The sequence below is a fragment of the Salmo salar genome, chromosome ssa06 (genome assembly GCF_905237065.1).
Source record: "Salmo salar chromosome ssa06, Ssal_v3.1, whole genome shotgun sequence".
In the NCBI taxonomy this organism is placed as follows: Eukaryota; Metazoa; Chordata; class Actinopteri; order Salmoniformes; family Salmonidae; genus Salmo; species Salmo salar.
The window spans coordinates 59,111,374-59,128,703 of NC_059447.1; the positions used below are offsets into that span (position 1 = coordinate 59,111,374).

The following is a 17,330-nucleotide window of genomic DNA, read 5'->3' on the forward strand; positions in this document are numbered from 1 at the left end:
GCGGGCAGCTCTGGTGACGACTGTTGACTGGCGGGCAGCTCTGGTGACGACTGTTGACTGGCGGGCAGCTCTGGTGACGACTGTTGACTGGCGGGCAGCTCTGGCGACTGTTGACTGGCGGGCAGCTCTTGCCCCGTCAAACAGCCCTTGTGCCCCCCCCCCCTAAAAAAATTATTGGGGGTGCCTCTCGGTCTCCCTTACCTCACCAGCCTTCTTCCGCTGCTTGGTCCTTTGTTGGTGGGGAATTCTGTCATAAAATAAGTTGTACTCATCCTTGAAAATGTCGTACTGGAGAGAAGAGGACCAAGGCGCAGCGAGACTGTGAATACTCATACTTTAATAGACTCCAGTAAGGCATCCACAGGAAAACAATAACACGACAATAACAGTCTGACTAGGCACACGGCTAAGCACAGAACAATTCCCCACAACCCCAAAGACAAACACACACACCTATATAGGACTTCCAATCAAAGGCAACTATGCACACCTGCCTTCAATTGGAAGTCCCAATCATCCACCCAACATTTAACCAACACAAACATGCCACGTCCTGACCCCAAAACTAAAACACTAGCTCCATCTGCTGGTCAGGACGTGACATATATCTCCTAGATATAGGACAGACACCTTAAAACCTTATTCCTTATAGGTTCTTTTTACTGTCTTTTTTGCAACTTATGAATGTGTTATTCAATGTGTTTCTATGGGCTATAGTAGTCAAGGCCAAGATTTATATTTTATCAACATTGTTATTTTTTCTTTTTTGGGATACCTAAAGGGCTCCTAAAATGTTTTCTTCTTCAAATAGCTTAAATATCCATAGTATGACCATCTTAAAACAATTCCATATGTAAGCACATGACTGGGAATACAGATATCCAGGGTCACAGATACCTTTAAAAAAAAGTAGAGGTTGGATCAGAAAACCAGTCAGTATCTCGTGACCATCATTTGCCTCATGCACCGTGACACATCTCCTTCGCATAGAATTGATCAGGCTGTTGATTGTGGCCTGTGGAATGTTGTCCCACTCCTCTTCAAAGGCTGTGCGAAGTTTCTGGATATTGGGATATTTTCAGCTTTCCAAGAATTGTGTACAGATCCTTGCGTCATGGGGCCGTGCATTATCATGCTGAAACAATGAGGCGATGGTGGCGGATGAATGGTACGACAATGGGCCTCAGGATCTTGTCACCGTATCCCTGTGCATTCAAATAGCCATTGGTAAAATACAATTGTGTTCGTTGTCCATAGCTTATAACTGCCCATACCATAGTCCCACTGCCACCATGGGGCACTCTGTTCACAACATTGAGATCAGCAAACCGTTCGCCCACACTATGCCATACATGCTGTCTGCCATCTGCCCGGTACAGTTGAAACCGGGATTCATCTGTGAAGAGTGAACTTCTCCAGCATGTCAGTGGCCATCAAAGGTGAGCATTTGTCCACTGAAGTCGGTTACGATGCCGAACTGCAGTCAGGTCAAGACCCTGGTGAGGACGACGAGCACACAGATGAGCTTCCTTGAGACGGTTTCTGACAGTTTGTGCAGAAATTCTTGGGTTGTGCAAACCCACAGTTTCATCAGTTGTTCGGGTGGCTGGTTTCAGACGATCCCGCAGGTGAAGAAGCCAGATGTGGAGGTCCTTGGTTGGCATAGTTACATTTGGTCTCCGGTTGTGAGGGTCGTTGGATGTACTGCCAAATTCTCTAAAACGACGTTGGAGATGGCTTATGGTACATTGAATTCTTTGGCATCAGCTCTGGTGGACATTCCTGCAGTCAGCATGCCAATTGCATACTCCCTCAAAACTCGAGACATCTTTGCCATTGTGTTGTGTGACAAAACTGCACATTTTAGAGCGGCCTTTTATTGTCCCCAGCACAAGGTGCACCTGTGTAATGATCATGCTGTTTAATCAGCTTCTTGATATGCCACACCTGTCAGGTGGATGGATTATCTTGGCAAAGAAGAAATGCTCACTAACAGGGATGTATACAAATTTCTGCACAAAATTTGAGAGAAATAAGCTTTTTGTGCGTATTAAACATATTTTGTGATCATTTATTTTAGCTCATGAAACATGGGACCAACACTTTACATGCATTTATATTTTTGTTTAGTATATAATGCATGTTATATAAACACAAGGCTCCTCAAGAGGAAGAAGACACCTTTTCCTGAACAATACCAGATCCACCTTCTCTTGAGACACCCCCAAGTTGCTGTTGCTTAGTAATAGTGCTCGGAGCTATGATTAAAGTGAGCTTCAAAGCCCCAAGCACACTCATTAGTCACTGCTGGCAGAATAATGAATTCCAAAGAGGAAGCCGATTAAGAAAACCATCCTTTATATTCTTCAAGCTGAGAAGAATCGCCTTGGTCCAACTGTGTTCTTTTGAATGTATCTTTCTCTAAATGGACCTGGCCCGGCTGCAAAGGGTCACAGAGGCAGAAGTCTCTTTGAGGCTAAATGTCCACATTGGAAATCAACGTTTTGACCTTTCAGTCTAGCATCTGTTTTAGATGATATTGCCTGGGACCTGTCTGCTCACTCTGCCACCTCGTTCTCTCTCTCTCTCTCTCTCTCTCTCTCTCTATGTTAATGTCCAAAATGTTTCTTTAGAGATTACATTTGATTGTATGTGTCTTTTAAGTTCACATTAAAATAAATGGCTTTGAAATTCATTTGATCAAGTTAGCTGTTTAGGTATTACTATCCATTCCAGATAAATACATCAGGAGAATTCCACTAAAACCTCTTAGCATATCAAACAGAACCATATGCATAAACACTTTCCAACAGTCCAGGCATCAGACATGACTGGTAATAGGGCATGACCATTTCCATATTCAACACTGTTTTATAAGCGGTGTGACAAATGCAACATTGAAGTGTGTGTAGCTAATATCAACAGCCAAGATGGAGGCAGACTTATGGAAATAAGCGTATGGTGAGATCATGTGTTAATGCACAGTGGAAATGTTTCACACGTGTGTAGCCGCTCAGTGGAGGGGCTGACAGGAAGTCCGGTCCCTGATGAAGAGACGCCACTGGGTGATGCAGAGATGTGCTTCATTAACCCTGACCTTTAGAAAAACATTAGCTGGTAAACACAGAAAATAGTCTTGCTGAACTATCACTCAATATAATGCATACGTACATACACTGAGTGTACAAAACATTAAGAACACCTGCTATTTCCATGACAAACTGACCAGGTGAATCCAGGTGAAAGCTATGAACCCTTATTAATGTCACTTGTTAAATCTACTTCAATCAGTGTAGGTGAAGGGGAGGAAACAGGTTAAAGAAGGATATTTAAGCCTTGAGACAATTGAGACATTCTGTATGGTGGGCCATTAAAAGGGTGAATGAGGAAGATAAAAGATTTAAGTGCCTTTGAACCAAGGCACTAGTGATGGCTGGTTTCCATGTGTTTGATGCCATTCCATTCGCTCCGTTCCAGCCATTATTATGAGCCGTCTTCCCCTCAGCACCCTCCACCGCTTTGAATGGGAGTATTGTAGTTTTATTTTATTTAACCTTTTTTTAACTAGTCAAGTCAGTTAAGAACAAATTCTTATTTACAATGACGGCCAAACCCTAACCCGGACGACGCTAGGCCAATTATGCGCCGCCCTATGGAACACCCAATCACGGCTGGTTGTGATACAGCCTGGAATCGAACCTGGGTCTGTAGTGACGCCTCTAGCGCCGAGATGCAGTGCCTTATATGTTAGTAGGTGTCAGGCGCACCGGTTTGTGTCAGGAACTGCAATGCTGCTGGGTTTTTCATGCTCAACAGTTTCCTGTGTGTACCAAGAATGGTCCACCATCCAAAGGACATCCCACCCAACTTGACACAACTGTGGGAAGTATTGGAGTCAACATGGGCCAGCATACCTGTGGAATGCTTTCATCACCTTGCAGAGTCAATGCCCCAACGAATTGAAGCTGTTCTGAGGGCAGATGGGGTAGTAACTCAATGTTTGGTATGCTGAGTGTATCCTCACTCATCCACAGTGTAGTACTACGTCTCTAAAGTGTATGGTACACAAATAGTATTCAAGGCCATGTTGAGACGAACATCTAAACAAATAGATTGCTGCAATTTACATTTGTTTAACCATTTTTCTATAAAGCTCTGAGTGGGTTGCTGAGTCAAACATTTTAGACATTTCTCTGCCTTTATGACATTTGTATAATTGCAGAAAGCTTCCATGAAATCGAACATGAGACATAAAGAAGTAAACCATAAGCAAAAAACAAAGACTGTATTAACAAGATAAGAAATGTCAAAAATGTTTATTAGATTCAAGTACAGTACACTGAAATTGCAAATTTTCACCAGATGTAGCAGCTTTATGACTGGTATAGACTAACTAATAGGCACAAAACAATTACATAGAAATATCAATGACAAAATGTCATCTTGGTGGCCTTGTGACCATATTCAAAACCACTGAAGCAGTTAATTGACATGCTTTGTAAACAGATTCTACTCAGCTAAAATATACTGTCGAAACCGCAATAACAACTCATTCATTTGACTGGGCGAGAACAAATTGGATAAATGGTCAAACAAAACCTACATGGCAGTGAAGTCAGTGTCCACCAAGTCAGTCCAGTGATATTAGACCACAGAGCGATGCTCCCCACACACATACACAGCGCTGGGTCGGATACGTCGCTTTGTGTGGCCGGGCAGCTGAGGAAGAAACTTGAAATACTTGGGCATCAGGTCAAGGCAGGCGTCGCGGAACTTCTTGATCCGCCAGTAGTAAATGAGAGGGTTGAGGGCCGACTTGAGATAGCACAACAAAAGGAACCAGGTGCTGACTTCAAAGAAATTGGCCTTGTGGTAGAAGGGGCTGCTGAAGGTGGAAACCAGGCTGTAGGCGGTGAAGGGTGCCCAGCACACGGTGAACACCGAGAAGAGAATGAGGATGGTGGTGAAGGCACGCGTCTTGAAGCTCATGTCTATGTTCATCTCAAAGGGCCTCTGCAGGCTCATGAGGCCCAGCTTGCTGGCCTGACTCAGGCAGATGCTGTCCGGGTGGCTGTGGATGCGCACAGCGTTGTGCCGGATGGTGTTCAGGATCCCCATGAAGGTGTACAGCATGACCATGAAGGGGATGAAGAAGAAGGCCAGCATGAGGAGCAACACGTAGGCGTGGTAACCCGGCTCGCTGGTGTATCCGAACACACACTGTGGAGCTCTAGAGGGGATCTGGAGAGATGGGTGGCCTACGGCTAGTGGGAAAGAGAAACATAAGGAGACAGTCCAAGCAATGACTATGAGCACTTTGGCTCTGTGGGGACTCAATTTGTCCTGTTTCTGGACTATGATCAGGAACCGATCTATGCTTATTATAAGCAGGATGACCATGCCCTCTATGACAAAGAGCCAGAAGAACATGGCCGACACTCGGCAGAAGACATCCCCGAAGATCCAGTGTGTGGTCACCACAGTAACCAGGGCAAAGGGCATGTTCAGGACGGCCAGCATCATGTCTGCGAAGGCCAGGCTGGCCAACAGGATGTTGATGGCGGATCGCATGGCGGCGCGCTGGTAGACCATCAGGACCACCACCACATTCCCCAGGAAGGCCACCAACAGGATGGAGACCATGGCCATGCAGAAGAACACCTGGAGGGGCAGGCTGACGCCCTGAACACTCCCCTGGGCCTCGGCTGTTCGCGTGACTGTGTCCAGGTCCAGAGGTGAAAAGGAGGAGCCATATGAGCTGTTTTCCATGGACATGTCTTCCGTGTCAGGCTGGCCGTGGAGGAGGTGGTCAGAGAGGTTCAGCAGCCCTGCCGTGACGAGGCAGCAGAGGCTGGCTTTATTGGTCTCCCCTGCCTCCACAGGGGGAACGACAGTGGAGTAAACCATTCTTCCACGGGGGGTGCAGGCTCGGGTTTAGACATCGTTACTGGAGCTCTTCTCTTGCCAAACATGATGCCTTGGATGCTGTTCTTAGTCCATCTGAAGAAGCCAGCATCTTAGCATGGAGGAGAGATCCTGGGGAGACAGAAATGGAAATGGAGGCAAAACAGAAAGCGGGGACATTAGCAAGAGAACATAAACGTCAAATGCTATGTCTGTTTTTCCTTGATGATAATACCTTAAAATGGGTATTCTTTGTTTTAAAATGTTGCCTTTCTCAAAAGACAATATTGTGTATCAAATGAAATTTTGTCAAACTGAAACGTTTATATACACATTGATCTGCATGTACAATGCCTTCGGAAAGTATTCAGACCCCTTGACTTTTTCCACATTTTGTTACGTTAGCCTTATTCTAAAATGGATGAAATATAAAAACAATCTCAGCAATCTACACACAATACCCCATAATGACCAAGCGAAAACAGGTTTTTCAATTTTTTCAAATGTGTTAAAAATAAAAAAACAGAAATACCTTATTTACATAAGTATTCAGAATCTTTGCTATGAGACTCAAAATTGAGCTCAGGTGCATTTCCATTGATCATCCTTAAGATGTTTCTACAACTTCATCGGAGTCCACCTGTGGTAAATTCAATTAATTGGACATAATTTGGAAAGGCACACACCTGTCTATATAAAGGTCCCACAGTTGATGAAAACCTGCTCCAGAGCGCTCAGGACCTCAGACTGGGGCGAAGGTTCACCTTCCAACAGGACAACGACCCTAAGCACACAGCCAAGCCAACGCAGGTGTGGCTTCGGGACAAGACTGAACGTAATCATGCACAAGAAGACTCAAGGCAGTATGCAGTTGCAGTCTGGCTATTTACATGTAAGCCTGGTTACTACACTATTATAAGCATGTCAACACAACCAGGCTGTATCACATCTGGCCGTGATTGGGAGTCCGATAGGGCGGTGCACAATTGACCTAGCATCGTCTGGGTTTGTCCGGGGTAGGCCATCATTGTAAATAAGAATTTGTTCTTAACTGACTTGCCTAGTTAAATAAAGGTTAAATTCAATTACATTTAAAAAACTGGCTTACCAATGCTCTCTATCGCCAAAATGTCCTAGCAATTTCATGAATTATTTGATCCGTGCCATGGAGAGATTTTTATTCCAAGTCAATGTTTTTCTGGGGACAACTCAAGACTTCAATAAAAAAGGCTTATCAGTAATATAAACATTGGATACTGTTATTTTAGACGGGCTGGTATCATTTACAATGGCTCCGTGGCAAACGTCAAACAGAAAATGTTGGACCCGGTTTTCCTATGAAAGATTAGGACTGGCGGTGTTAAAAGAGGCAGACTATAAGCAGTCTTATCCATGAATGTGATTTTGTCTTAGATTTCTGCAGCACTTTCAAATATGCTCTCTTCTCTCATTTCTAGGTTTAGTCACTCCATGTGGGTTGAACAGACAAAGCGATACAGGGGATTCAAAGCCTATTAAATAACTGTCAGTAAAAAATGTAAATTTGTTCAAATTTTTCTGTACACTGCCGGGAGGATATGATTGTGTGACGGCTGTTGCTAGTCTGAAACCTTGAGGCAAATTCTATCCATTTACCATGCCGCAGAACTATAATTATGACAAAGTTACCCCACCAGAGCAAAAGAGAGGGTAAAATGTTGTATTAATTAGATAAACAGGCTACCATAATAGAACAGGAACAAGTGTATTATTAGGCAATAATACACTGACTGGGGCATTGTGTGTTCCTCCTCTTACCTTGACAACAGGGTTAGAATACGCACGGCTAGATTATGATTAAAACAAAAAGGATAACGTGTGGATGTGTGCAAACAAGCCTCAGACTGAAATCTATGTCTGCCTCCTGACTTCTCACTGACACGGACTGATCTTAATGCTCTGCCCTCTCCTCTCACTAGCATGCTGTGACAGACACCGTTGATAGATAAAGTCGCACCAATTCTGCACTGTGTAGCAGTCTTGTATTCTAATTTGTACATCATTCCTGAAATGAAGTATATGGTCAATTTCCTCATTACAGGGTTTTCAGTTATCCAAAAGACAATCCTTCGTGCTAGATGAAAGGGCGCATCACGGCCTACAGTATCTGTTCCATTTTCATACAGAATGACTCAAAAGTAATTTGGCGGCTATACACAAAGATGACCCGTAAAAGCACCCTTTTAACCTATCACTTTTAAATAGAACATAAACATGAATTAGAACAGTATTCGTCCAAGCAGAGTCCCTATTCAGATATTCAGCATAATACAGTCATTTAAAAAAATGTGATGGAAGAGAAAGAAAAATACTAGAGGAACATGTTTTCCATTTCATGTACATATATCCACAGAAACCATAGTAACTGCTAAAAAGGATCTGCCTGGTACCTTGCAAGTCAATGATAACACTGCATGTTGAGTAGTTGTGGAACCTAGCAACAGGGACCTGCATCCAGCTAGTATTTCTATCTGGTCATTTTGTATCTCTTTCAAAAAGCTTTTGAGCCTTTTAATAACCACTACAAAATAAACTAGGTGTGTGTCATACTATTTTGAATGATTTAGTTGATGTATCATATAGTCTGTTTAGCCTTAGATGATTATTCACCTCGGTAACTAGCCTGAGACTACGGGAGAAAGTTGAAAAAGCAGTCAACAATGGAAATTGTTTTTCTCTTTTTGAGTGTAGGAATTGGAATTACACATTTGTTACTGAGCTGGATAATATTGTTCAGTTATCAAAAGGTGAAATAAAGCATAATAAAGCTGAGTAATTCTTAAGAGTAGCAAAGTTACAAATAATAGTAGCAGGGCTGCTGACTTTTGAAGAAAGTTTTACAAAGCTAATTTCCTGCAATTGTACGTATTTGACTTAAGGCTTAAGACTATGACCAGGGTGAAAAAAAACACAGGTCAGGTGTATTCAGAATGCTTTGAACATTAATTTAACCCTGAAAATTGAGATTTATTTTAATTGTGGGGGGTGAAATCTTAGGTGGTTTGACACTTTATTCAGACACTAATGAAATTAGATGAGGAGATAGGCAAATGGGAGAAGCAGTGTGGAGGATGGAAGCAGGGATCCCTGTTGTCAGGTAGAAAGTGTTGGGGAGTGTTACCACTACACCAATGCTCTGCACAGGAAATATTCATATTAATGGTTGATGTCAGTGGGTGACCAAATCATAGACTGCAGTCTCCTTGTCCATAGATTGCTTTCAAGGTAAGGACAAAAACATATAGTATTTTGTCATTTGGGTGAACCATCTCTTTAAAATAGGTCGGGAAGAAAATCTTGATTGCTCTCCAGGAGGGTTGACCACCTCTGATCTAGGTTTCCCATGTGCTGGGTGTTTAAAAATGTTATTTTTTATAACAATTAATTTCTCAAAATCACCCAACCTTCAAGGAAAATCCCAAATGCGTGAGAGTTGGCAGCTCTGCAGTAGTCCAGTTTAACATGGTAAGAGGTGTAGAAATTAGTTACTAGTGATTAAACTAAAACTATAGCCTACAGTCAGCCATTACAGCTGTCATTTTCAAATATTATGTGCCGGCCTATTTAAAGAATATCTCATCACTGGAAATTATTGATTGTGAGGGTATATCATTTCATAGCCTACACACTACTGGGTTGCAGGCATTGGGTCACTTAGTTGGGTTGTTTTCTTTAAAAATAGCAAGCTTGGGTTGTTAATACTGGGTTATTGATGTTGGGTTATTGAGATATGGCCCAGTGGGTCGGTTAATTCTCCCACCAAATCCAGATGATCAAAGTGATCTGGCAAGCTCGTGAATGAGAATTGTCGCAGCTGTTTAGCAAGTCTACTAGGCAGTCAGGCTTGCCATGTCTGCAATTTTCAATGCCTATTGAAATTACAAGTCAATCTTACAAATTTATAACGGTTTGTAGTCTTAACATCTGGCACATAATAACGGCACAATTGCCAGAAAATTGCCTAACATCAGTTTTTTAAAGTTTATATTTGAAATTATATTTTCTCTTGCAACATATTCAAACTCCTTTATTAGTCACATTAGCTCACAATAATTATTATTTAGATGGAAAACCGAATTTTGCTTCTTAAGTCGTTAGAAGTTCAATTGAGATTCCTTCTTAATTCACTCGATAACGTAATGGAAAAAGGGTTTATTGGCTAAATGTGGCAACTCCTCTCTTGCTGCAAAAAAAACAAACATTTTTTTTCTGCTAGTTTCAGGCCTTGTGGGCAGGTTGAGTAGTCATTGGCTACAAATTTAGCTTGACCTGGCAACCCTGGACAGATGGGAAAGGCGTTGTGCTTGACCAAAAACAGTGAGTAAAAAGCTAGCTAGCTAACATTACTAATTTTCATTCAGGAATAAATTACCTAGCTATACTGACTTGCCTAGTTAAATAAAGGTAAAAAAAATGTTTAAACTCCCTTCCTTGACAACAGTTCTGCACTGATCCACGAAGCGCAAAGAGTATGAATTCCCTGACCTCTGTTGAGTCCATATCACCATAAATGCTGCATGGCCAATGCGGAAGTCGGCTTGACCATGCGCCCAGATGCACAATGCACTCCTCTCCAGAATGGGCTCTCTCCCGCAAATTTGTGCACATTCATTGTTTCATAATTTCATTGTGTTAATTGTTTGCATTTGATTGTTAGTGTATATCAATTCCCCATTACATATCACTAGTAGTACATTTACCATTCATTCCTATAATTTCTCATCTACAATGTTTGTTACTTTGATTATGGTCATTTATTTTCATACATTCAACCTATGCTACACTTGTGAGAAACACATTTTGGTATATTTCATTCCATTTACGAGTTTTGTCAATTAGTCGTTGTCTTTTGTTTGGAGCGCTCCTGTCAATGTTGAGTAAGGACACACACGGATAGAAGTAGGCCTATAGGCTACCTGGCCTGTGAACAAATGTAGGCATATAAAATGTGCCCATTTGGGGATCTGATTAGTATTTCTAATTGATTTAACGCACCAACACTAATGACCTGTGGAGCTTCTCAAAGTAATGCTTTCTTCACCTAAAACAACAAGCAAACAAAGTCTGTTTTTACATCCATTGAGAATTATGATAGTTCCTCAATGAATTTGGAAAATATTTCCAGATCTCTCCCTTTCGATAACCACTCAGCGTTAAAAGGGAAAAATGTAATGCTCTGATCCAGTGGAAATGTCATAAAATAGGCCTACCTGATTACTTATCAGTGCTTGACTTGGACTGAAATAGGTTCCGGTAGTTGGGTGCTGGTACTGTTTATATTTAGGTGCAGGAGCTACACAATACTTTTGAGCTAATATTCTATAAGAGGAACAGGAGCTCAAGCAGTAGAACATTTGAGGTGCTGGTACTCAGCTCCGTTGAGCTCCTGCCCAAGTTAAGCACTGCTTCTTATCCCTTGCGCAAATAGCCTACAGCTGTGTCTGTCCCGAGCTCACTCGTGAGGGAAACTCTGAGAGCCCATAATATTTTATACAATGTTGCAAGTTCGCTAGCGCATGCTTTGGGCCTGGACCCAGAATTTTGATTAACCACATGACAATGATGTTGAGATATGAAGATGTTATTATAAATGAATCGAAACAGTTTCACATTTTTTTTATATGAAAACCATAACTGGCACGCAGATCGGTAGAAATGGTAAGATAAATTGGGATTCAACATGAGAAAGGTTGCCGACTCCTCGTGTGGCCTATTATCGGAAACTTCTGGAGAGTAATGGAGAATTGGGTCAGGTTAAGTTTTTTAAAATTCTGGTTATCTAGATCTCTGGCGCCCTCTTGAGGCATGTGTCTTATTTCTTCAAACCGTAAACTTAAAGCGTCAGACAAGCTCAATGAATATAAACTCAACAAAAAAAAGAAACGTCCCTTTTTCAGGACCCTGTCTTTCAAAGATCATTCGTAAAAATCCAAATAACTTCACAGATCTTCATTGTAAAGGGTTTAAACACTGTTTCCCATGCTTGTTCAATGAATCATAAACAATTAATGAACAAGCACCTGTGGAATGGTCGTTAAGACACTAACAGCTTACAGACGGTAGGCAATTATGGTCACGGTTATGAAAACTTAGGACTCTAAAGAGGCCTTTCTACTGACTCTGAAAAACACCAAAAGAAAGATGCCCAGGGTCCCTGCTCATCTGCGTGAACGTGCCTTAGGCATGGTGCAAGGAGGCATGAGGACTGCAGATGTGGCCAGGGCAATAAATTGCAATGTTCGTACTGTGAGACGCATAAGACAGCGCTACAGGGAGACAGGACGGACAGCTGATCGTCCTCACAGTGGCAGACCACATGTGTGGCAGTCCTCGCAGTGGCAGACCACAACAACACCTGCACAGGATCGGTACATCCGAACATCACACCTGCGGGACAGATACAGGATGGCAACAACAACTGCCCGAGTTACACCAGGAATGCACAATCCCTCCATCAGTGCTCAGACTGTCTGCAATAGGCTGAGAGAGGCTGGACTGAGGGCTTGTAGGCCTGTTGTAAGGCAGGTCCTCACCAGACATCACCGGCAACAACGTCGCCAATGGGCACAAACCCACTGTAGCTGGACCAGACAGGACTGGCAAAATGTGCTCTTCACTGACCAGTCGCGGTTTTGTCTCACAAGGGGTGATGGTCGGATTTTCGTTCATCGTCGAAGGAATGAGCGGTACACCGAGGCCTGTACTCTGGAGCGGGATCGATTTGGAGGTGGAGGATCCGTCATGGTCTGGGGCGGTGTGTCACAGCATCATCGGACTGGGCTTGTTGTCATTGCAGGCAATCTCAACGCTGTGCGTTACAGGGAAGACATCCTCCTCCCTCATGTGGTACCCTTTCTGCAGGCTCATCCTGACATGACCCTCCAGCATGACAATGCCACCAGCCATACTGCTCGTTCTGTACATGATTTCCTGCAAGACAGGAATGTCAGTGTTCTGCCATGGCCAGCGAAGAGCCCAGATCTCAATCCAATTGAGCACATCTGGGACCTGTTGAATCGGATGGTGAGGGCTAGGGCCATTCCTCCCAGAAATTGCAGGTGCCTTGGTGGAAGAGTGGGGTAACATCTCACAGCAAGAACTGGCAAATCTGGTGCAGTCCATGAGGAGGAGATGCACTGCAGTACTTAATGCAGCTGGTGGCCACACCAGATACTGACTGTTACTTTTGATTTCGCCCCCCCCCTTGTTCAGTGACACATTTTTCAATTTCTGTTAGTCACATGTCTGTGGAACTTGTTCAGTTTATGTCTCAGTTGTTGATTCTTGTTATGTTCATACAAATATTTACACATGTTAAGTTTGCTGAAAATAAAGGCATTTGACAGTGAGAGGACGTTTCTTTTTTGCTGAGTTCAGTTGATTTTTTATTGTTTTTGTGTGTGTATACAGTGCATTCGGAAAGTATTCAGACCCCTTCATTTTGTCAACATTTTGTTACATTACAACCTTATTCCCCCCTTATCATTCTACACACAATACACCATAATGACAAAGCAAAATCTGTTTTTTAGACATTTAAAAAATATATATATTAAAAAAAATCATATTATATATATATATATATATATATACACATACCAAATTTACATAAGCATTCAGCCACTTTACTCAGTACTTTGTTGAAGCACCTTTGACAGCATTTACAGCCTTGAGTCTTCTTGGGTATGACGCTACAAGTTTCTCCCATTCTTCTCTGCAGATCCTTTCAAGCTCTGTCAGGTTGGGAGGGGAGTGTCGCTGTACAGCTATTTTCAGGTCTCTCCAGAGATGTTTGATCGGGTTCAAGTCTGGGCTCTGGCTGGGCCACTCAAGAACATTCAGAGACTTGTCCCTAAGCAATTCCTGCATTGTCTTGGCTGTGTGCTTAGGATTGTTGTCCTGTTGGAAGGTGAACCTTCGCCCCAGTCTGAGGTCCTGAGGATCCTTCTGTACTTTGCTCCGCTCATCTTTACTAGTCTCCCAGTCCCTGCCGCTGAAAAACATACCCACAGCATGCTGCTGCCATCACCATGCTTCACCATAGGGATGGTATTGGCCAGGTGATAAGTGGTGCGTGGTTTCCTCCAGACATGACGCTTGGCATTCAGGCCAAAGAGTTCAATCTTGGTTTCATCAGACCAGAGAATCTTGAGTCTTAGGTACCTTTTGGCAAACTCCAAGTGGGCTGTCATGTGCCTTTTACTGAGGAGTGGATTCCGTCTGGCCACCTGATTGGTAGAGTGCTGCAGAGATGGTTGTCCTTCTGGAAGGTTATCCCATCTCCACAGAAGAACTCTGGAGCTCTGTCAGAGTGACCATCGTGTTCTTGGTCACCTCCCTGACCAAGGCCCTTCTCCCCCGATTTCTCAGTTTAGCCAGGCGGCCAGCTCTAGGAAGAGTCTTGATGGTTCTAAACTTCTTCCCTTTAAGAATGATGGAGGCCATTGTGTTCTTGGGGACCTTCAATGCTGCATACATTTTTTGGTACCCTTCCCCAGATCTGTGCCTCGACACAATCCTGTCTCTGAGCTCTATGGACAATTCCTTCGACCTCATGGCTTGGTTTTTGCTCTGACATGCACTGTCAACTGTGGGACCTTATATAGACAGGTGTGTGCCTTTCCAAATAATGTCCAATCAATTGAATTTACCACAGGTGGACTCCAATCAAGTTGTAGAAACATCTCAGGGATGATTAATGGAAACAAGATGTACCTGAGCTCAATTTCGAGTCTTATAGGAAATGGCTGAATACTTATGTAAATAAGGTATTCATGCTTTTATTTGTGATACATTTACAAAAAATTCAAAAAACCTGTTTTCACTTTGTCATTTTGGAGTATTGTGTGTAAATTCATGAGGAAAAAATTATTTCATACATTTTATAATAAGGCTGCATTGTAACAAAATGTGGAAAAAGTAAAGTGGTCTGAATACTTTCCGAATGCACTGCACAAAAAAAAAGAATGGGTTAAAATGAACCCAATGTCGGTTATTTGGTAACTCAGCACTGGGTAAATATTGGACAAAACACACACTGGAATACTTTGACCCAGCCAGCTGGGTTGCGTGAATAACCCATGTTGGGATGTTTTATTTACCCCAAAAATGTGGTTATTATGACACAGCAGTGGGTTGCTTTTTACTCTTTTGCTGGGTTATTGTTATATATGTATTTTTGACCCAGCAATGCATTATTTCTTACTTTATTGCTGGGATATTTTTTTTACCTTCTCTATTACAGAATCTGTTTTTCCATTCCACAATTGTCTAGTGTTTGTGATCGCATGCCCACTGGAACCGATTCTTCTTGTTTTTAGCTGATAGGAGTGGAACACGGTGTGGTCGTCTGCTGCAATCACCCATCTGGGACAAGGACCGTTATTTGCCAGTTTGTGGCCCGCCTGTTAGCTTGCACGATTCTTGACATTCTCCTTCGACCTTTCATCAAAGAGATGTTTTCGCCCACAGGACTGCCGTTGACTGGATGTTTATGTTTGTCGCACCATCCTCGGTAAACCCTAGACACCGTTGTACGTAGAAAGACCAGGAGGCCGGCAGTTTCTGAAATACTGGAACCGGCGCACTTGCCACAGACGATCACACCACGCTCAAAGTCGCTTACGTTACCACATGACTCACTGTCTGTAAGGGTGAACCATTTTCTTGAACGGGTTAGTGTACTTAATAAACTGGCCACTGAGTTTATATCCCAACGTTGGGATAGCTACCACTGTTATAATATGTTCATAATAATGTTATACATTTTATATTTGAATAAAATGTGCAATGTACAAACTTAACATGATCAACAGGAATGACATTTACTCTCACATGTGGCCAAAAATAAGTATCTGGATTACATTAAAAAAGACCCAGCATGAAAGTGAATAAAAACCCAACTGATGGTAAAATTAAGCCTTGGGCTATCCCTACAAGCCCCAAGTCTCTTTACTTACAAATTAACCCATGTTTGTGTAATTCCAACAACCCAACTGGCTGGATCAAAATAGCCCAGCGCTGGGTTACCAAATAACCCAAATTGGGTTGTTTTTAACCCAGCATTGTTTTGAGTGTAGGCCTATTTATTTTGATATTTTTGATAGCATTATTATTATACTGTGGAATTAAATGTAAGATCAAATGCTTGTTTGATGAGAACCTAAGATTAGTTTAATCAAACAAGCAGAATTGTTTGAAAATATGTTTACGTAAAACCACTTTTCAGGGAGTATATTGTTTGTTACAGCAGAATCCTCAAGTGAAATTACCGTTTTCCTTCCAGGTTGACATCGTTGGGTTTCAGTAGACAGACAATTCCTCGCAGCTCATTTCAGTCTTTCAGTTGATCCAATTCGCTGTCCAGATGCTTTTTGTAATTCCTCGAAATCACAACTAGATATACTGTATTAATCTCTCATTGCACGCGAATTAATAAATCTAATCAAATAACATTATTTACAGTGAGAAAAACGAGCAATGCCACCTACACAATTCAACAAAAGCGGTAAGTAAAATGTAGTTCCGCGTATCATTCTGTCTTTGTTTTGCAGGGAATCGGTTCAACGACAAAAGATAACACCGCTAGATTGGTTTACAAGTCAAAATCATGACTCAAAGAGGCATTAAACAATTTCATTGTCAGTCATTTCATTTTCTTTCCAACCCTCATCTTTCTGTTATCCTGAGAATGATCATTTCGTCTTCCACTATTCGTGGTTCACGGTATAATATTCCATCTGTTACGAACTACGATCACTGTCCGTATACTGGTTAACTGACAGTCCCATCATCCAATAGTATGGACAGCTCGGGTAGGGTCCTTTGTTAGGACACACCCATTATCTAGAGCTCCAATTGAAATGGACAAATGGCCATAAAGAGGCGTAGCGTTGTGGTTCAAGAACTAGGCCTACAGGGCACGTGCATATAAGCGTTGTATTGTCACATTGTATACAATCAAGCACCGAGATAAATACAATATTTCAAGGTTCCATAAAGTATAGGGTTTGGTCGTTAGATGTTCTTAATATTACATATTTTGTGCATGTAATAGATAGCCTGAATCCCCTTCTTTCCATTTTTGGACATAAATTAATTATATACAGTGGCAGGAAAAAGTATGTCAACCCTTTGGAATTACTTGGATTTCTGCATAAATTTGTCATACAATGTGATCTTATCTTCATCTAAGTCACAACAATAGACAAACACAGTCTGCTTAAACTAATAGCATACTAACAATTATAGGTTTTCATGTCTTTATTGAATTTACAGTGTAAACATTCACAGTGCATGGTGGGAAAAGTATGTGAACCCCTGTTCACCCTCCTTTGGCAGCAATATCCACAACCAAACATTTTCCGTAGTTGCCGATCAGATCTGTA

The 17,330-nt window shown here is 42.1% G+C and overlaps 1 protein-coding gene across 1 annotated transcript; it reads right to left on the reverse strand.

Moving 5' to 3' along the window:
• Positions 1-4,301: 4,301 nt before the first annotated feature.
• LOC106607724 (probable G-protein coupled receptor 63) lies at positions 4,302-16,721 on the reverse strand. Its single transcript, XM_014204991.2, has 2 exons — positions 16,215-16,721; positions 4,302-6,036 (listed from the first exon to the last, which is right to left on the reverse strand). Exon 2 carries the CDS (start codon positions 5,905-5,907, stop codon positions 4,645-4,647), a length of 1,263 nt encoding a protein of 420 aa, XP_014060466.1. The 5' UTR covers positions 5,908-6,036; positions 16,215-16,721; the 3' UTR covers positions 4,302-4,644.
• Between the last annotated feature and the right edge of the window lie 609 nt (positions 16,722-17,330).

Excerpts from the sequence above, each read along its gene's own strand:
- LOC106607724 (XM_014204991.2), bottom strand. The coding sequence starts at position 5,907 with ATGGTTTACTCCACTGTCGTTCCCCCTGTGGAGGCAGGGGAGACCAAT.